This window comes from Ochlerotatus camptorhynchus, unplaced genomic scaffold (genome assembly GCF_037179485.1).
Source record: "Ochlerotatus camptorhynchus isolate MF236.1 unplaced genomic scaffold, CSIRO-AGI_Acam_v1.1 ptg000392l, whole genome shotgun sequence".
In the NCBI taxonomy this organism is placed as follows: Eukaryota; Metazoa; Arthropoda; class Insecta; order Diptera; family Culicidae; genus Ochlerotatus; species Ochlerotatus camptorhynchus.
The window spans coordinates 1,836,953-1,858,205 of record NW_027040879.1 but is presented as its reverse complement, the minus strand read 5'-3'; the positions used below and the strand labels follow the sequence as shown (position 1 = coordinate 1,858,205).

Genomic DNA, 21,253 nt, shown 5'->3' with positions numbered 1-21,253 from the left:
TATGGATTACGTCTCGTGTAAAAGTAGCTATTTCTAAGTGTGTTGTTTTTGTCGTATTATTTGTTAAATAGAATCTTATTTTATCGATCTGTGTACTGAAAATACCTGGCAATGTCTTTACTGATGGTAATTTTGGAAACTTGAAGGAAACACGTCTTTAGTTGCGAACGATTTGATTGAGAATGAAGTTTGAAAGTTACAAAGAAACAAATGGATTGATTCGATCTAGTTTAGGTCTACTACGATCCGCCAACACTTTTTCTCAACACTGGACTTCCAATCCGCTCATTACCCGAAGCTAGGCCATCTGGATCCCTCCTATCGGTTTCGTCAGCAGATCAGTAATCATTTGCTCGGATGGGCAATAGACGAACTGGATCTCACCTTTCTTATTTGCGTCACGTGCAAACTGCAACCGCGTTGAAATAAGTGCTGGGACTCGGATTATCCGGATATTTTTAATTTTTTTTTTAAATTTTGGCAATCAACAGATCTGTCATTTCACATCAGGTCACATGGATAGCTCAAAATCAAATTTTTGACAAATATTTAGAACAGGAAAAATAAAACTGTTATAGAGAGAATAAATTTGAAATTTCACTATCCGGATATCCGGATAGTTACTATCCGCCTGATAACCATCTCAACGTTTTCTCAATTTATCTAATTAAAATATTGGGCACTAGAATGCCTGATATTCTGTATACTGAAATTCAATCCTGTATTCGAGAGGAGCATCATTTGATAACAAAACAACCACCATCCAGATGCAGCTATCATTCGAAAAAGCTATTTCGATGTTTCAATTTAGAAGGTCTGAGCTTTCATTCGAATAGAGTATGATGTTTTGGTACAGTGATAGCGATAAGCTCCATTTCAGCTTAACTTTTAATACTGGCCCAGGAGGCGGGACACCTTAGCTGAATATATTAAAATATTTTTTAATGATTTTATTTTTTTTTACTTATAAAGTAGTAGAACAGACATTGCTCAGCACAACAAGCTCTATCTATCTCTCAATTTTTTGAAAATAATTAAATATTTGCGTTGATATTTATGATATTTTCAAATGTATCTAAGTTGTCTTACTCCTTGTACTGGCTCTGGTTGGAGGACCTGCCAAATGCTTGTTTTGGATCGTACTGATTAACATCGACATCAAAGCAACCCGACATTCGAGATCGGAATTAAATCCGAGGATAATACCAGTTGGAACTTACCACCATTAGAGGCTGAACAACTTCCACTCCATCTTCAAGAAAACATGAATGGTTATGAGAATTTGTTGCGATATTTCTTTCTCTTTTACGCTCGTTAAAATGAAAGAGCAAGGAAGAAGGGCACAAAAATTAGAGTAGGCCATCTAATAAAATAATCCTGAGTACGGCTCTGCGGGTGGGTGCCAGCAACTCTTAGCAATTTCACGAGCAAAAACTTTCCATGGCAATCGAGTGTGGGAGTTCACTTTCAGTGAGATGAATAAAGAGGATGAGGAAGAAGAAAATAACCATGTAGGTCATGAATCGTAAACTTTAGCGAAAGTCGACACATGGAGTTTATTTTCAGGCGGAAAAAGGATTGAGGTTGTAAATTTATTTCATTTCATAGCTCATACTTTGCGAACATATGAATATTAAAGCACTTAAGAGTTCATAAAAGAGTATCACAAGTGTTCTGGAGCGATATGAATGTTTTTCCTAAGATACAATAATTATCCATTGGTTGGCACGGAACCACGGTCAATCTACTTTATGCCTGCTGATGAATGTTGGAGACTTGTACTAATAAAGAGAGAAGTATTAGTAATTTGCTTTTCATTCCACTACCTACATTGGCAGATACGCGTATTTCATGGACAATGTGCAAACTTTTTCAGTGGCTTGGTAAATCTGGTTGGAAAATCTGGTTACAAGTAAATTTGGACGTAGGTTTCTATATACCACCGTATCCCTAGTGTAGAATCGTTTGAGCAGTTACTACACGTATGCTTTGTACATACTACTAAGGACTATTCATTAAAGAAAGTGGACACCTGTTTATCAATGGTTTAGGGTTAAAATGTATCGAAAAATTGTGCATTTTCACTCAGTGTGTAAAATATTGTTTATTTTGGCAACACAACTGAAATATAACAAAAAATAAAACGTGAGAAATTTCGAACGATGGATCGGATTAGCTTATAAACTCGCAGATTGATTCTGCACAAATGGTTTTCCGAAAAGTTGTCGTTTCGAAAATTGGCAAAGAGCGTGAAGTGCAGTAAATCTATTGTTCAAAATTGTTAAGAAGTTTAGAGAAACGTGTTCTCTTGAAAATTTACCGAAATCTGGGCGCAAAAAGGAGGAATCGGACCAGAAAAAGGAACTGGCAGCATTACGCCTTTTGAAATCGCATTACCCGTGTTCCGTTCGTGAAATGGCTAAAAAAATTGGATTTTAGCGTCGGAACTGTGCAGAATATCATAAAACGTAACTGTATCAAAACCTTCAAGAAACAAAAAGCACCCAAAAGGACAGATTCACAGAAATCTTCTTCAAAATTACGGTCACGGAACTTGTACGACGTTCTCCTTCAAAAGCCGAACCGGTGACTTTTGATGGACGACGAGACGTACGTCAAATTGGATACCAGTACACTTCCCGGGCCCCAATTTTTCAACGCTGAGCAGAGAACAGATGTGTCTGATGATATGTAATACAGCCGAACCGAACGATTCGGTAAAAAAAAGTAGAAGGGTCTGTGCCTAGGGGCACGAACGGAAGCTTTACGTAGAACCGCTAGTGGACGGAATAAATGTGAAGAGCATTTAGTTCTTTTAATTGATCGATTGTCTATTATCTCAACTCTTTCCTTTTTTGAATTGTAGGCGTACCAAATTTGTAGTAATTTTTTTCAAAGAGAAAGTTGATTAAGATAATCAATCAAAATCACTTGCACCCCTGCTTCCAAGTTTGGTTACAAGATTACAACTCTGGAGAGCATTTTGTTTGGTCGTTGGGGGCTTGTGGTTCTGAATATGGACAAACAAGCACAGATAAATTCTATTCCAACTCTTTACTGATGTAAGCTTGATGGCCCTGAAAAGGGCCGTTTTATTGAAGAAGACATCTATGGCCACTTACGCTTGGCGTGTTTAGTGTAGGTGACAGCATCACGGACCTCATTTTCCAGGAACACCTTCAGCACACCTCGTAGATCAGACCGGAGATACGTTTGACACCACCACGGTGAGCCAGACGATCGATGGCGGTTATCTCGAAGAACTTTGCGATGACGCTTGGCGCCTCCTTTACCAGACCTTTTCCTCCTTTGCCGCGACCAGTCAATTGTTGCTTGTTAGGTATGAAGGAGTGGACTAGCCACCACCTTTCTACTGCTGCTATTGCTGTTCACCACGCCGTGCGAAGCGAAAATGAGCTAATGCCATACAGTCCGCATCGTGCTCTCTTGCCGTGCGGATCTATTTGCTTTTTGCTTAAGGAAGTGTTACTACTACCTAAAGCTACAACAAATTTAAACAGCACTTTTCAGTGCTCAACCTGTACAAATTTTCTACCTTGTTCAACTCCTCTTATTCCTCTTCGATCCTTGTTTGGACCCTACCCGAGGTAATCCTTCTTGGATATCGATTTGGAAAATTCCTCTTCGATCCTTCAGATTCTTATAGTAATCTGCTTGGAAGTCGATTTGGATAAAAAATTTACTGCCGCCATGGCGCCTAAACGCAAAAGAAAGGGGCAAACTCTTGACCTCCCTTCTGAAGAAATTAATTTGAGTAATCAATTTGATTTGCTCACGGATGATGAGAATGATCCATCATCCAAGAAAAATTCTAGTAAACTTTCCCGGCTTAATGCCAAGAAGGAAAAGATTCCCCCTATTGTGATAACCACTACCGATTTCCATGCTCTTCGCATGGAACTTTTGAATTTCGTGAAAGTTAAGTTTTCACTACAAATTGGACGTCGGGGTGAATGCCGTGTATTGGCTGAAACCTTGGACGGATTTAAATGTCTTCTCAAGTATCTTACTGAGAAGAAGCACAAATTTTTTACTTACGACACCAAAACTGAACGTGTGTTCAAGGTTGTCATGAAAGGACTGCCCAGTGGTGAATGCCTGGATCAGATCAAAGATGAACTGGCAAAATTACTTGGAGTTGTGCCACTCCAAGTAATCAAAATGAAAATGAAATCCCGGCCTGGCGATTCACGCAACGGGATTTCTAATGAATTTTATTTAGTTCACTTCAAGTCTAGTAAACTAAACAACCTTAAGGCCTAGGAAAAAGCTAGCCTTATGCTCCATGTCCGAGTGAAGTGGGAACACTTCAGGAAGACTGGAGGAAATTTCCAAAACCTCACTCAGTGCCGTAAGTGCCAGGGATGGGGTCACGGAACAAAAAATTTGCTGCATGCCAGCTAAATGCATGAATTGTGGTGATTCCTCTCACGCAAAGGACGACTGTCCTGTGAAGGAAGATCCTAAGAAATTTAAATGTTCAAATTGTGGTGAAAACCACAAATCCAATTTTTGGGAATGTAAGACTCGCAAAGCGATCCTACAATCTCGTTCTAACCGACAGGTAGGAAACGCTCCACGTTTCCGACCAGGTACAAATTCCTCTGCTGTTAACAACGGTCAGCGAGGAACAAATTCTACATTCGTACCCGTAGGTACAAATATCACCCCTGCTTCAAATGTTTCATCTGTACCTACTCCCCTCGCTGCTAACAATGTTCAGCGAGTTAATGGAGCTACCTATGCTGCTATTGCAGCGGGTAGAAATCAAAATACTAACCAACGTTCTAACGGAAATTTTGACAATTTTGACTTAGGAAGCATTACTGCCCCTAAAATGGAATTTTTACAGAATTCATTAATTGACATGATTTCTGATATGCTTAAATCTAACTCCATGTTTGATGCTATTCAAACTGGAGTAAAATTTGCTAATAATATTGTCATGACTTTAAAATTCAGTAATGGATTTTAAAGCATTAAACATTTTGAATTGGAATGCTCGATCTCTTAAAGATAATGAAGACGAGCTATTTAATTTTTTGAGAGTTCATAACGTGCATATTGCCGGTATAACTGAAACGTTCCTTAAACCTGACCATAAGGTTAAGAAGGACGCAAATTACTTGATTTATAGAAATGATCGTCTTGATGGACCCTGTGGTGGCGTTGCCATCATTATTCAAAGACGAATCAAACATAAAATTCTTTCTTCATTTGAAACCAAAGTTTTTGAAACTTTGGGAGTTTCTGTTGAAACAAAATTTGGACAACTTACGTTTATAGCTGCCTATTTGCCATTCCAATGCGTAGGCCAGCAAAAGAATTTTCTCAAGGGTGACCTCCAGAAACTTACCCGTCATAGGTCTAAATTCTTCATTATTGGTGATTTTAATGCAAAACACCGCTCATGGAATAATGCTCAAAGCAATTCCAATGGTAATATTCTGTTTGATGATTGTTCTGCAGGTTATTACACTATTCAATATCCAAACAGCCCAACATGCTTTTCTTCTGCAAGAAATCCCTCAACTATTGATTTGGTCTTAACTGATTCATGTCATCTTTGTAGCCAATTGGTTACCCATGCTGACTTCGGTTCTGATCACCTTCCAGTAACTTTTGAAATATCCCAAGAAATAATTTCCAATCCCAACAGCTTTACTTTCAATTACCATAGGGCTGATTGGGAGCAATATCGAACATTTATGGAATATAACTTCGATCCAAACATTCCTTTGCAAACCAAAGATGAAATTAATTATGCTCTTGAATCTCTGACTACTTCCATAGTTGAAGCAAGAGCTGCCTCAGTACCAAAATGCGAGGTTAAATTCGATTCAATTATAATAGACGATGATCTTCAGCTCTTGATCCGTCTTAAAAATGTCCGTAGGAGACAATTTCAAAGAACACGCGATCCTGCCATGAAAGTTATCTGGCGGGATTTGCAAAAACAAATTAAAAAGCGATTCTCTGCCCTGAGGAACAAAACTTTTGAAAATAATGTTTCTAAATTAGACCCGAGTTCCAAACCCTTTTGGAAACTCACAAAAATTTTGAAAAAACCTCAAAAGCCAATTCCAGCGCTTAAAGAAGGTGGTAAAATTTTGATCACAAATTTGGAAAAAGCTCAGAAACTTGCTAAGCAATTCGAGAGTTCCCATAATTTCAGTTTGGGTCTTACTAGTCCTATTGAGAATCAGGTTGCTCGGGATTTTCGTAATATTTTCTCTCGGGAAAATATTTTTGATGATTCCTGGGGGACTGATTTGGACGAAGTAAGGTCTATAACTAAAAAATTTCAAAATATGAAAGCTCCAGGTGATGATGGAATTTTCTATATCCTCATCAAAAAACTCCCAGAGAGTACCTTGTCTTTCCTGGTAAAATTATTTAACAGATGTTTCCATTTGGCATACTTTCCTGATAAATGGAAAAATGCAAAAGTTGTTCCAATTTTGAAGCCGGATAAAAATCCAGCTGAAGCTTCTAGCTACCGTCCAATAAGTTTGCTTTCTTCAATAAGTAAACTTTTTGAAAAAATAATTTTGAATAGAATGATGCTTCACATCAATACGAACTCAATTTTTGCAGATGAGCAGTTTGGATTTCGCCATGGGCATTCAACTACTCATCAACTCTTGAGAGTTACCAATTTAATTCGTTCAAACAAATCTGAAGGCCACTCAACAGGAGTTGCTCTTCTAGACATAGAAAAAGCATTCGACAGTGTTTGGCATGAAGGTTTGATTGCTAAATTGAAAAAGTTTAATTTTCCACTTTACATTATGAAATTAGTTCAAAATTATTTAACTGACAGAACTCTGCAGGTAAATTATCAAAATTCCAAATCTAATCGACTACCTGTTAGAGCAGGAGTTCCTCAGGGTAGCATTCTTGGGCCTATATTGTATAACATTTTCACTTCGGACCTCCCTGATTTGCCTCAGGGTTGCCACAAATCTTTGTTCGCTGATGACACAGGCATTTCCGCTAAAGGAAGAAGTCTTCGTGTTATTTGCAGCAGACTTCAGAAAAGTTTAGATATTTTCTCTTCTTATTTACAAAAATGGAAGATTTCTCCCAACGCTTCCAAAACTCAACTTATAATATTTCCACATAAGCCTAGAGCTTCGTTTTTGAAACCTAGTAGTAGTCACATAGTCACTATGAACGGAGTTCCAATTTCCTGGTCAAACCAAGTGAAATATCTTGGATTAATACTTGACCAAAAATTAACTTTTAAAGATCACATTGAGGGCATTCAAGCCAAATGTAACAAATATATAAAATGTTTGTATCCTCTTATAAACAGGAAATCCAAACTTTGCCTGACGAATAAACTTCTAATATTTAAACAAGTTTTTAGACCGGCCATGCTTTACGCTGTGCCAATATGGTCTAGTTGTTGCACTACCAGGAAAAAAGCACTTCAAAGGATTCAGAACAAAATTCTGAAGATGATTTTGAAGTTGCCTCCCTGGTACAGTACTACCGAAGTACATAGAATTTCGAATGTTGAGAATTTAGCACAAATGTCCAACAAAATAATTAATAATTTCCGGAAAAAATCGTTACAATCCTCAATTGCAACGATTAATTCCCTTTATACTTAGATAAGATTTAGTTTTAGTTATTTAGTTTTAAGCTATCAATTGTTATACTGACATGCAGGTTTAAAAAACCTGTTTAAAATACTGAATTGCCAAGACAGGAACAATGTAAAAACACTTAGATATATATCATAACAATTAAGGCTGGTAAGTTACTGTAGTAACTGGAGCACCTAGGTTAAAAATGAAAAGTAATTTATTTTGAATTTGGAACAAATAAAGAGTTAAAAAAAAAAAAAAAGCTAATGCCATACAGCAGCGCTCTTTTATATCTTTTCAGGTTAAAGCAGAATGATGTGCACAAGTGGTAAAAAAGCTACAAAGACTCCTCCCATTATGAGTAGTTTGCTATCAAGTAGCGACACTGGCTCTTTTCCTTTTGCGTACACGGCGAATGAGAACGACCCAAATTTTAGTTTAGTTCACTCGTAATCGCCAAAACTGCAGGAACTCAGCGATGAGTAAATTTGTCTCATGGTTTCATGTGAAAGAAAATGAGGAAATTGACGAAAATTTTATTCAGTCTCGGAGTAGTACCAATTGACTGAGTGAATCCGATCTTTACTTTTCTCAAATTCGGGAATTTTTCCCTGGAAAATCCTGGAAAAACCTGGGAAAACATGAGGTGAATTTACTCATCGCTGAGTTCCTGCACTTTATTTCTTATTTCTGAGATAACTAAACACAAATTTGGGTCGATCTCATTCGCCGTGATATCACCTTGAAAGATATCGGCGCTGGTGGTTAGCGTGATTACCTCTCACCCCAGCAGGCCTGAGTCCAATCTCAGTCGGCGCCACCGGCATGTTCTAAGGCATAACATCTCTGATCACGCCTTCCTTCGGGAAGTAAAGCCGTTGGTCCCTGGTTGAGTTGATGGGTCGATTGGTAGGGTCCAGGTGTGGGAGCTGCCTCCCTGGTGTCGGTAGCATTGGAGCTCAGTACGGAAAACAAATTACGCGTCACTTTTCAATAGGTCCTATCTACATTGATCGATTCTTTTCATCGACACTCTCTTTCGTAAATAACTCGGCTTCACAAATGTTTCCTGCCGTCTTCGTCGAATTAGATGCTAGATTGTTGCTTCTTCCATCGAAAATATCCGGCCGTGGCGATTCAATGTTGATCAAGGTTGATCAAAATAATTTGTACCCCTGCTTCCAGTTTGATTACATGTGAATTTTGTGTGATCGTTGGTTCTGAATATGGACAAACAGGCAGATGAATTCTATTCCTACTCTTTACTGTAAATAGCTTGGTGGCCCTGGAAAAAGTCGTTTTGTTGCCAAAGTTGGTGATGATTTAACCTCCGAAACCAAACAGAGTGCGTCTCTGTCACTTCAAAACGTAGATGACAACGATGGCCGCTTACGCTTGGCGTGTTTAGTGTAGGTGACAGCATCACGGATCTCATTTTTCAGGAACACCTTCAGCACACCTCGTAAATCAGACCGGAGATACGTCAGACACCGCCACGGCGAGCCAGACGACGGATGGTGGTTATCTCGAAGAATTTGCGTTTGGTTCTGAATATGGCGATGAGTGTGCAAAATATTACGCAATTCCATCCTCCCTATTCGCACGCGCCCGAGGATCGGAGGCGAATGCCACTTCGACTTGTTTCGTCTACTTACTACTCTCTGACGACTGTGCTTGGGAAGCAGCATATGCATGTAGGTAATTGATGGATTTGTTAGTTAATTCGACGCTTTTGGACAATGCTGGACATTTACCAGTTTTTCAATAGTTTCTTGTTGAAAATCAACATTCAAAAGCATTGTTATCGATGCGTAGCCATATTTCTGATCGATTGGTGATAAAATTATTAAAATTGGACCAGGGGCAGCTGAGTTATTAACGTTCAAAATCTTTCTTAATTTGTTACATGTTCCATTTTCGGTTTTCACAAAGTGTACCCCCATATAGAAAGCAAAGACGTAGTCCTACGTCAAAAAATTGCTGATTGTGACGCTCTGAAAGCGAAAATGGCAGGTTTTATGAGTTAAACACATATTTTACAACCTCTTCTTCGAACTCACAAGTACATCATATCATATCTAACGATTTCATAGTAACGAAAGTCATTGTTTTATAGCAAGTGAGTAGAAGCAACCCTAGTGAAAATTAATAAAATCTCTCGAAATTCCATGCAACATAATAGAAATGGACCACTGAGAATATGTGCAAAAAATCGAATACAAGTTACTGCTTTGAGCGACAACAACGGTGTCGAGAAGTCAACAAATTGTCTGGCTTTAATTACCTACCATTAGTACATCGCCTAAGTTTTGGCCCTGTCATGGGATCTTTTCTCAGGGTTAGACACTAAAATCATCAAGTCTGATGACAGTTTAGTTAAACTGGAAACATTCAATCTTTAAAAGGTTGCTGTTTGAACACGTATTTTGCTGTATCACCTACTACTTAAAGACTGGAACGCGTAAAAATTGGTCGGTAAAAAAATCGTCTCTTTCAGTCAAAATTCATATCACAAAAATCTTCTTATTTTTCTTTTGGTAGTTCAATTCATATATTTAAAGGAAAAACTACAAGGGACAGCCCTATGGGGTTGTACGCAATGGTGCCGTTGGACTACGTGGTCTTATATAATAAACCTCACTAGTGAAGTGAGAAAAGTCACGTCGTGGTGACGTGACTCTTCATTTGATTTGCACAGAGAGTCACGTCACCACGACGTGACTTTTCTCACTTCACTAGTGACAAAAGTCACTTCGACTCTCGGAATAACCCCCATAGATGACCCACAGCGACTCACGAAGAGCTACTGTTCCCGATCAATAGCGGTGCGGCTTCTTTCTCCTTCTATGGATGCTCATGTGGTCTGCAGCCTTTCGTTGTGTACTGGAGAAAAATGTCAACGCCACGTGCCGGAAGCACTGCTGCTGCTGCTGATGGCGACGACCAGACACCACCACAAAGGTGATTGAAACTGAATTCGACCAGCGGTTGTGGGCAGCCTTGATAGCTACCTGCTTGCAGGCAGCCTTTCGTTGCGTACTAGAGAAGACCACCACTCACACCGCGGTGATTGAAAAAAAAAAACACCGTATGGTGAGACCGGACGGAATTCAACTTTGAAATCTGTGTTAGGGAAATCACTTTTTACAGGCAATCGGTGATAATTTTAATTATCATAGCAACAGTTACACATTCGTACAATTGTCAATTCTGAAATTTTGAAAAATGATGAAGTCTTAAATTAAACAGATGCATATTAGTATTTCTGATCGATTGTTGTTAAAATTATTGAAATTGGTCCAGAGGCAGCTAAGTTATTAACATTCAAAATCTTTCGTAATTTTGTTACATCTTCCATTTTCGATTTTTACAAAATGTACTCCCATATAGAAATCACAGACGTAGTCCTACGTTAAAAATGTTCGTTTATTCTTTTGGTTTGCTTAATCCGAACTGCCTTGCCTTTCGCTTAACTCCTTTCATTAAATTTTGCACAGTGGTATCATAGACCTTATTCGCCGCAGAACGCCAGTTGGGTTTAAACTGCTGCTCGTTTACCATGGATTTATTCGTTTTTTTTAGATTCCGTTTGACCAAGGCCCAATACCGTTCGATAGGGCGGAGTTCTGGGCTGTTGGGAGGGTTGTGGTCTACAACTACCACGTTGTTCGCATCGTAGCACTCGATTGCCTTTTTCCCATAGTGGCAGCTTGCTAAGCTCGGCCAGAACAGCACAGTAGCAGCCGCTTTTCCAGACACTTCTGGACGTAAATCTCTTGATTGATGATTCCCGTAGTAAGGAAATTGCCTCTTTTTTGAACAAACGTGCATATGGCCTGCCAGACGAGATATTTTTTTCGGGAGCTTCGATAGTTTGATGGTTTTGAAAATTTCAGCCACCTTCCCTTTTCCTGATGCGGTATAAAACTCCTGTCCCGGAAACTGCTTGAAATCCGCCTTCACATAAGTTGTAACCAACGGGTTCCAATCCTTTCCAGATAGACCCGAAGACATAAAAAAGAAACATGTTTTGTTTCGCTCCTTTTCTCCTTTCAAGCAACCATTCCAATGGAATCCCATGGTCGATTGTACAATACAGGCGAATGTTGTCGCCGACCGACAACAGGACGCGTTTCCAATGCTAGTGATGTAGCACGGCTGGATTCTCGGGTCCTGATGACTGTAACCGTTTGCACAATCGATGATGAAAAAAAAATTTATTGGGCAAACTGAATTATTAAACTATTTGAATTATATACACAGATTTATTTTACTACTAAAAACCCCAACAGAAATTAAAATAATTTGTGATAAAAGACGGCGGTGGATGCCACAAGTAAATTTACTTTTAATTTCTGTTCCTTATAGCTAGGAAAACAACTAGGTAATCCTAACGCGCCATACAAAAATCACTCTCAAGAAAAGAAACTAGCTAGGGTAGAATACCCGTCACTACGAAATTCACCGCTGAATACGTACGAGGTTGATCGCTACCAACGGGACCGTGCGTTTGCTGAATACCCGATTTCGAGGAAATGGACTAGATGCGTTGTATGGTGAGAGAGATTGGCTGGATGTGAGTGGGAGAGTCGCGGATATAAAAGGAGTGCCACACATGTGGGGAGGTCTCTTTTGGGAACTACCAAACATAGAAAAGACACTAGTGTGACGGATACGCGGTTAAACTCGAGCGAGGTTTATTAAAAGTATTTTTATAAACCGATAAGTTACAATCGGGCGAAAAAAAGTGAAGTGTATCAGAATCCGCTGATAGCGAATTGGTGAGGCGCAAGCTCGCGGAGTGGTGTCCTTTGGACCAAAAGTGCGGCTACTTGGACCGGCAGTGATTGTCTGGTACCGTTAGAGGTCCGGTAGCGTGACGCATGCCCGATTCAGTTTGTGTGCGACTTCCCCTCGTAAAAACCCACTCCTTGTGCACCAGTGATACAAAAAACTAGTGTCCGCTTGAGTCCGCCACGACCGTCCGTCAACATACGGTCCCGCTACCCTGTCGTCGATCATCCCACGGGGGTGACGATACCTCGTCGGACGTGCTATCATCGACGAAGAGTGATAAAGTCCAGACGTTCCAGTGCTCTCCACCACCGGCAATTCCCCACCGGATCCGCCCCGAAGCCACCACCACCCCAGCGTTCACGAGACCGCTCACCAGTACAGGTGCGATCGGCGAATCGTACTCGTAAGTTCATCGCTCACTACCACCGTAACCACGAGATGATCAAGTTCGAAGCAGCTGTACCACCACCATCGTGACCAGCGTTGCCAGGTTGCCAGATTTATCTGGCACAGCCAGAGAAATTTAAGCTCTGCCAGACAATTTTTTTGAGAAATCTGGCAGCTTCCTATGTTAATTTGCTGTGCCAGATTTTTGCCAGACATTTTTTCGGCTTTTGCCAGATTTTTTCAAAATAAGCCTGGCATCTCTGATCGTGACCGGCGAGTCACACGCTAAGGTATGTCCACCCATGTCTAACGCACGGTCCATCAGTCCGACCGAGATCTTCAAGGCGCCCACCCGTCCGACGGCCGCAACGAATGCTAGCCAACGAAAATATATTTGCGCACATCGTAACAGTATGTGAAATTATACAAATAATGAATAGTTGACCCTCCCCATGGACATGGAGGTTGACGGTACTGAAGCAAAGGGTTATGTTTAATTTCTTTATATTTACAACGATGATGATTTCCCATAGTGACACATATCACCTTCTTAATGCTTCAGTATACCTCAAACGATTAATTCTTGGTTGTTAATTGAACTTCCTTGATGAAATCGGCTGCTTCATGCAGACTGAGCAATTCTAATTATAGTATCAGATTTGTTCTGTATACAGAGGAACTGGGAGAACTTCTCACCAATAAAGTAATGATCTTCTAGTTAATTTTGCATATAATTTTATTAATATTTTATTTTATTTAAGCATATTATTTTTGTTACAGTCAATTTGCATTAGCATATGATACAAGAGATTTAATATTACTTGCTCGTTTTTGCGTAAAATAATCAATATTTATTTTACTTGTAATTACCTTTGAAAGTTTTTTTTTTTGTGATCTGAAAATTTACCCAGTTTGGTTAGAAGTTTCGAAGCTAACGCATGTCCACAGGGCTAATAAAAAGATAGGCAGAAAAAGTGTATCATGAAGAATGGTTGCATGCAGGGTTGCTTCCACTCACTTGCTATAGATAAGTGATTTTCGGAGTTTTGAATTCGTTAGATGTTGTAATGGAGATTTGTGCTGTTGGATGCGGGAGGAGATTGGAGGGCGGGTGTTTGGCGCATAGAGCCTGTCAATTTCGCTTTCAGAGTGTCGCAGTCAGCGGTTTTATGATTCGTGAGCGCTCGCGATTCGTAGAATCGTTGATTGTGACTGCCAGTGGATTTGGCGGGTTTTGTGTGTCGGACGCTTGCTTTTTGGCCTTTTCTTGTGTCTAACATGTGCAGAGTATCATTATAGCGTCTAATGGTTTTGAGATTCCTGGTTGCGTGAAATATACTTGTGAGAATATCTTTTTGAGATTTTAGTAGTCACGTTTTGTTTGTAGTTTATATGTTATTTCTTTCATGTAATTATCGTAAATAATAGTTATTCAAAGCGCTGTGGATTATAAGATGCTCGATGACCCTCGAGGGATCGATTTTGCTTACTGAGCAGAAAATCATGGATTTAACCCCAAGCTCTTCCACAGCACAATAAATCGCCACCATCATTTGTATATTTGATATTGAACATTAACCTCGGAAACTATTTGCATATCAAGCGAAAACGTAGTCCTGTATTGTCGCGAAGCGTTATGGTTCTGAGATGCTCGATGACCCTGGAGGGATCGTTTTTGTTTACTGAGCAGAAAATCATGGGTTTAATCCCAAGCTCTCCATCATGACTGTTGAAATTCATTATCACTAAACAAAATTAATATGTTCTTTCGATAGCCGGCTATCGAGAGATTAAATAAACAACAAATAAACAATGCATACTTTTGGTTGCATCGCCAACTTGAGGTGAATCCTAACCGAATACCCTACCCAACCCTCCAACTCCGTAGCACTTATGAGGGTGTCGCTAAGTCGGTGGCCTCTCGTTAAGTAAGTACTACATCAACATTTCCTTACCTATCCCTAGTTATGGTAAAGATGGGCGTGGCCGGGAATAGCGACAGTCATGCTTCTGTTACTCTTGTTTAGATTGGAACCAATGTTTACTCCTCAGCATTATTCCTGAAAGTAGTCTAACTGAGAATTTCAGAAGAGACGTGAGTGTCGCTAGTATCCAATCTACGAAGTATATCATAACAACGCTAACGCTATACAAATAATGAATAGTTGAATTCCACCACGTTTTTTTTTTCCTTAATACATTCATGAACTCGTAAATCATTTGTTTCGCTTATCGTTAAGAACCCGAATACTGTGAGGTGTATTTGGATAAGGTAAGTGCCGATATATCGTTTTTTGCCCTAGTTTGCCCTGAGAAAGCTAGCTGTGGTGTTTGACCGCAGGTCAGAGCGGAGTAGAAAATCCTTTTGTTTCAAAGTTTCGTCGTCCATGACGACACAGTCGAACTTTGTGAGCAGATTCGTATACAGCTTTCAGGACCGCTGCTTTGCCGACGTGTTTTGGTTGTAATCTCGGTTCGCCACCTTCACCTTCTTAAACGTCAACAACCCGGCTCGTTTCTTGACCCGCTGCACAGTAGTATGGGATACATTGAGTTTGCCAGCGACGTCCCGGATGGGGAGGTTAGGATTCCGCTTATATTTCACCACCACCTTCTTCGTCGTTGCTGTCACGTCCGGATTACGATTGCCGCCGCTTCCAGGCTTCCTGGCAGTCGACAGACGCTCCTCGAACACTTTTAAAACGTTTGTCACGGTCGATTTGGCCACATCCAGCAATTTTGCCAACTTGGCGTGTGAGAACGTCGGATTATCTTGCTGCGCGAGCAAAATTTTGACACGCTGCTCTTCTAGCTTGGACGTCATTTTGAAAACTGGAGATCAAACGGTGAAAACTCATTATTATATATACACGGAAAACCTCACCAGCGACAATCGATATTACTCTCGTTCTATGCGTTATAGATAGTGTACATTGTATTCTCACAATTATGCGCTATACAGCGCACTTTTTCCGACACTTTGCATAATGTACAGAACGAAAGTAAAATCGATTGTCGCTAGCGGAGTTTTTCGGTTTCCAACTGTACCGACAATACCTGTCGGTACGAGCGCAACCGATTCGAAAAACATCAGGAAGGGAATAAAATCGATATTTTGAGCTGGCTGACTGCTTCTAGCTCTCCAATTTGTGACACGAATGCAAATAACATTTTCTCGATTTTAATCAATCTCAGTACAAACACAGCTTAATTAACTCCTCTGTGAATACCCCATCAAGATTAACCACAAATACACAATCTCCGGATGAAAGAAATAGCTGCCTTGTGGCAAGAGGGATATCTGTGCGGGTGGCACATAACATGAATCCATGGAAAACGCGCAAACGTTCAACTAATTATGTTTCTACTCGGTACACAATTCCAAGCAGATCTAACCACCGTCCGATGTTGTGCTATTTTCTCCGCCCACAGATAGTCGATCAGAACGGACTAATATTCAAACAGTGCTCCTACAACTGGTGGGATCACAGTCTGGCCATCGGCGAGGTGCTATTCCTGGCATGGGGCATCCGTGTTTGCTACAACGTCCGAAATGCCGAGTCGCTGTACAACGAGGCCCGACTCATCTCGTACGCCATTTACAACATAGCGCTCGTCAACACCACGATGGTTGCGTTCCAGTGAGTATATTTGGTTTGCTAATCTATTCGCTTTGTATGTAGTCCTTTACACGCCAGGAACAATGTAAATTTCATTAAATCAGTTTGAATTACCATCACGCGCTTCATTCGTCGAAAATCTTTTCTACTTTGAATGGATCGTATTATTCGAGCAGTTTAAAATCACGATTTCTGCCACTTGAACTTTGCCACTGATGATTTTCACGAATTTATTTCCTCATTTTCGTAAAATTTCTGGTAAAAGGTCGTTCAACAACTGCTAGACTAATTAAGTTCCAGCTCACGGCTCAGATTCTCCAAAGTAAGTTAGAGTAAATTCAAGTTGATCTTTCCAAAAATGTCGCCATTAAAAGTTAAATTTGATCACTTCCGTTTAATGCCGTCTAGTCTCAGGAAATACAGACCAAATTTACACCCACTTCCTTTCGGCACCATGTGGCTAACTAATCACCGCTTAAATCTTCTCTCCCACCCGTGCAGTTTATTCTTCTTCCCCCAAGCCGGTCCGGATATAAAATATCTGCTAGGCTTTATCCGGACACAGCTGAGCACATCCGTGACGATAGCACTGGTTTTCGGACCGAAAATTCTGCGAATACTGCGTGGTCAGGGTGACCAGTGGGACCAACGAGCCCGGAAACGAGGCATAACCGCGTCGTTCTCCCTCAATGGCATTGGGCTGGTTCCGGAGGAAACCGCAGACCTGTACCAGGAAAACGAAGAACTTAAGGTAGGTTTCCGGAGACATTCAAATCAAACCATTGAAACACTTTTGATCCCCTCTCTATCGCAATTTTTCTCCCAAGGAAGAAATTCAGAAACTCGCTGCTCAAATTGAATTCATGAAGATTGTTCACATGGAGATGAACAATCGGCACCTGAAGCCGAAACCGGGGAGCTATTTCACGCTGAAGAGTCCACTCGGTAAGTGCATCGGAGGCAGTGGGCTGCATTCGTCGCACAAGCACAAACATCCGAAAGAGGACTCGCTCAAGGAGACCAGCGGCATCACCGAGGACGGCCATAGTGGTGGTACCAACAGCTGTTATTCCGGCACGGCCAATTCGATAGGGTGAGTGAATTTCAAGCACGGTTTACACGGTTTTTGGAATTTACGCGGTTGTCTTTATTCGCTTAGATTGGATCAGAAACGCGTTTGATTTTATTTTCGAGGATTTTTTACGCGGATGTAAGCATTTATGTGGTTTATTCACGTGGTTTATTTCTACTTGGCACGTATAACCCTGCGTAAAAAAACAACCCCAGTGAAAAATGATTGTTTGTTGATAATTATCAATAAAACTTGTGTGACCCCATTAACGATTCAGTATGTAAAATGTCCCTAAAGTTCGTCGTGGCTGGTTTCAAAGTTATTCTACATAGGGGACATTACTCTAATGTTGGCCTATGGATCTAAGATTGGGCCCATCGCTAAAAATCCGCTATTTATCAATTTTATCTAGATGAACGCGTCATTGGGACGGTACAAATGGGTATTTTTGGTTGCTATTGAAAATTTAGTCGATTGCTGAATTTATGTATGGGCCCAAATTAGGGACATTTAGGCCTACATTACATCCATTTCCCCTAGTTTGTTTAATCTAAGGCATCATTCGATTGATGGGGCCAATTTTTGCGTAATTTGTTCAGTGAGATTTTTCTGAGAATAATGTGTGTACAAGTTTAAATGTGAGAGTAAACCTTCTGCGTAGTATGGCGTACAAAGTAGTGTTTTTGTTGAGTTGTGCTGTGAAAATAAATTAATAATTTCGTGTGAAATAGTGGCGTGTGCCGCAAAAGGATTATTCCAACGCGTGCCCGTGGTATTTTTCTAACAAGATAAGTAGAGGAAAGGTTGCCTAGCAACTAGTTTTTGTTTAATTTTGTATTTTCCCCCCGGCGCGCTATTGCTTTTGTGTAGTGAGCTGTGGCGGTAAAATTTTATGTTGTGTTCTCCTCCCCTGTATATGTCTGCTGCTAACAGTGTTAGCGTTTAATTTGGTAAAATGGATGTGTGTAATGTATGCGAGCAGTCTATTGCTATTAGTGGGCTCCCAGTTACATGTGTAGGTCCGTGCAATGGAACGTTCCATTTCACTTGTGCGGCACTCACTAAGACTGCGGCGAGGCTTATAGCAGATAATGCAAATGTTCTGTTCAAGTGTGATAGTTGTCTATCAGATCAGAGTTGTGACGAGCAGAATGATCTGATCTCGCGCGTCAAAAGGATAGAGGAAGAGATGAAAAAGGTTTTTCAACTCTCGGACTCGATCACTGACATGCGAGATCACATTGCTGCTCAGGTGGACATCGCGGTTAAAAGCGGGATGGTAGAATAAATGTAAATGGGATTGAAAATTTAATTTGTAAGAAATTGGATAATATGAAAAGTTAATTTTTTTAAATTGATGCGGAAAACCAATTAGCTGTAAAGAATGATCATCGCAGTTCATCTAAGACGATTCAGTCAGAATCGGACCAAAACACGTAAATTAGTAATTAGTAATAGTGATCATGATGATGATGTTGTTTTTCAAGAAAATGCGAGTTTTGCGGATGTTGTAAAAAGACATAGTCGTGCTAGTCAAAGTAAAACTAATAGTAACAGTAAAAGTAACAAACCAGATAATCGTAAAACTCGTCCGGTCATTGTGATTAAACCGAAAGAGTCCAAACAACCTTGCGAAGATACTCGTAAGTTTTTGAAAACTCAGTTGGATCCAAAAACACACAAAATCAGTAATTTTAGGAATGGTAAAGATCGCTCCATTATTGTTGAGTGTGCAACAGGAGCAAACGTAAGTGATGTAAAAAATGGTATTGAAAGCAATCTGGGTGAAAAATATAGTGCTTTTGTTCCCACTTCGGTGCCAACATTGAAAATAGTGGGCATGAGCGATCAGTTTTCCTCCGATGTCTTTATTGACTACTTAAAAAGTCAAAATGAAGACATCGCTATTAATGATGTAAAAGTAGTGAACATGTTTGAAAATCCACGCTTCACTTATAACAAGTTTAGTGTTGTAATTGAAGTCGATGTCGATACTTATAAATGTTTGTTATGTGCGAAAAAAGTAAATGTAGGGTTTGATCGGTGCTCGATAGTTCCCGCGATTAATGTGTTGAGATGCTTCAAATGTGGAGAATTTGGGCACAAAAGCATGGATTGAAAAAATTGTGATAGATGCTCTAGGTGCAGCCAACAACACAAAACGTCGGAGTGTACGTCAACTGTATTGAAATGTATTAATTGTTTGAAAATGAATAAAGAACGAAAAATGAACTTGGACGTCAACCATGCCGCATTTAGCTCGGAATGTTTGCTCTATAAAAGACTTTTTGATCAGAAGAAAAGCAGCTTGCGTTTCAATAAATAGCAGCCAAGTTCCAGGAATGTGAATCAATTCGATTTTTTATACTTGAATATTGCGGGGTTGTCAACAAACTACGCGGCATTACGTCAGATTGTTGAGGAAAAACGTCCTCTTTTAGTTTTATTATCTGAAACTCATATTGTAGAAACTGAAGCTTTTGATCAGTATAGTATTCCGGGATATATTGTTGCTGCTTGTTTATCACATTCTAGACACACTGGCGGTGTTGCTATTTATGTCAAAGAATCAGTTCAATTCAACCTTCGTACCAACAAAGTTATTGATGGCAACTGGTTCTTGGGCATTACATTTGTACGTGGCATGAAGATGGGTAATTATGGTGTTTTGTATCATTCTCCCAGTTCTAGTGACCAGCGTTTTGTTGAAGTTTTAGAGAACTGGCTCGAGACATTCCTTGATTCTAGTAAATTAAATATGTTGGCTGGTGATTTTAATTTTAATTGGCATGATAACCATAATTCGAATCATTTGAAGCGTTTAGCTGAGTTTTTTAATTTAAAGCAAACGGTAAATGAATATACGCGTATTTCCAGGCACAGTAGAACTTTAATTGACCACGTTTATTCCAATTTTGATTCCATTTGTTCAGTTACGGATACTGATTTGAAAATAACCGATCATGAGACTTTAGTGATTAATGTCTTAGACCATGTTAACGATAACGATAATTTTGTAAAATTGAAGTGCTGGAGGAAATATTCGAAGCAAGCTGTTTCGAATCTTGTTGAGAGAAGCCTGGATTTTCCATTCGCGGACGGTAACTTAGATGAATCTACAGCTGTTCTTAATAACGCTTTGAAAACGTGTACCAATCAACTAGTTGAGCAAAAGTTTGTTTCTTTGAAAAACTCGAACAGCTGGTACAATTTGGATCTTTTGCGTCTTAAACGGAAAAGGGACAAATGGTACAAAAAGTTTTGTAGATCTAATAATGACAATCATTGGACTAGGTACACAATCGCGCGTAATAAGTATTCACAATCGATAAAGAAAACTCGTTGTGAATATGTTCAAAGGAAGATTGATCAGCATCAAAACAACAGCAAGGAGTTATGGAAAATTTTGAAATCTTTATTAAAACCTAGTAATTGCAAACCGCGGTCCATACCTTTTAATGGCACATTAGAACAGTCAGAACAAGTAATTGCATCTAAGTTTAATGATTATTTCGTAGACAGTGTTTCATTGATTAATCAATCTATTGAATTGGTCGATGAACCTGACGAAATAAAATAGCCAGTTAATAGTAGTTGCAGATTTGAAGTTTTTTACCAAATTACATTAGATGAACTTTGTTTTTCATTAGGAAAATCGGCTGAAGTAGATAATGTTAATGCTAGAGTTATTCAAGATTGCTTTCATGTCATTGGCCACATCTTGCTGGACCTTATTAATGAATCATTACAAACAGGACTTG

At 39.7% G+C, this 21,253-nt stretch overlaps 1 protein-coding gene across 4 annotated transcripts in view; it reads left to right on the top strand.

Moving 5' to 3' along the window:
- The window catches only part of LOC135710599 (probable G-protein coupled receptor CG31760), a 401,234-nt gene that overhangs the window by 257,004 nt on the left and 122,977 nt on the right, over nucleotides 1-21,253 (top strand). For all 4 annotated transcript variants that reach the window (XM_065233213.1, XM_065233214.1, XM_065233216.1 and 1 more), the window contains exons 8-10: nucleotides 16,233-16,441; nucleotides 16,922-17,171; nucleotides 17,248-17,513. In XM_065233213.1, coding sequence (XP_065089285.1) covers nucleotides 16,233-16,441; nucleotides 16,922-17,171; nucleotides 17,248-17,513 — 725 coding nt within the window. The remainder of the gene's footprint in view (nucleotides 1-16,232; nucleotides 16,442-16,921; nucleotides 17,172-17,247; nucleotides 17,514-21,253) is intronic.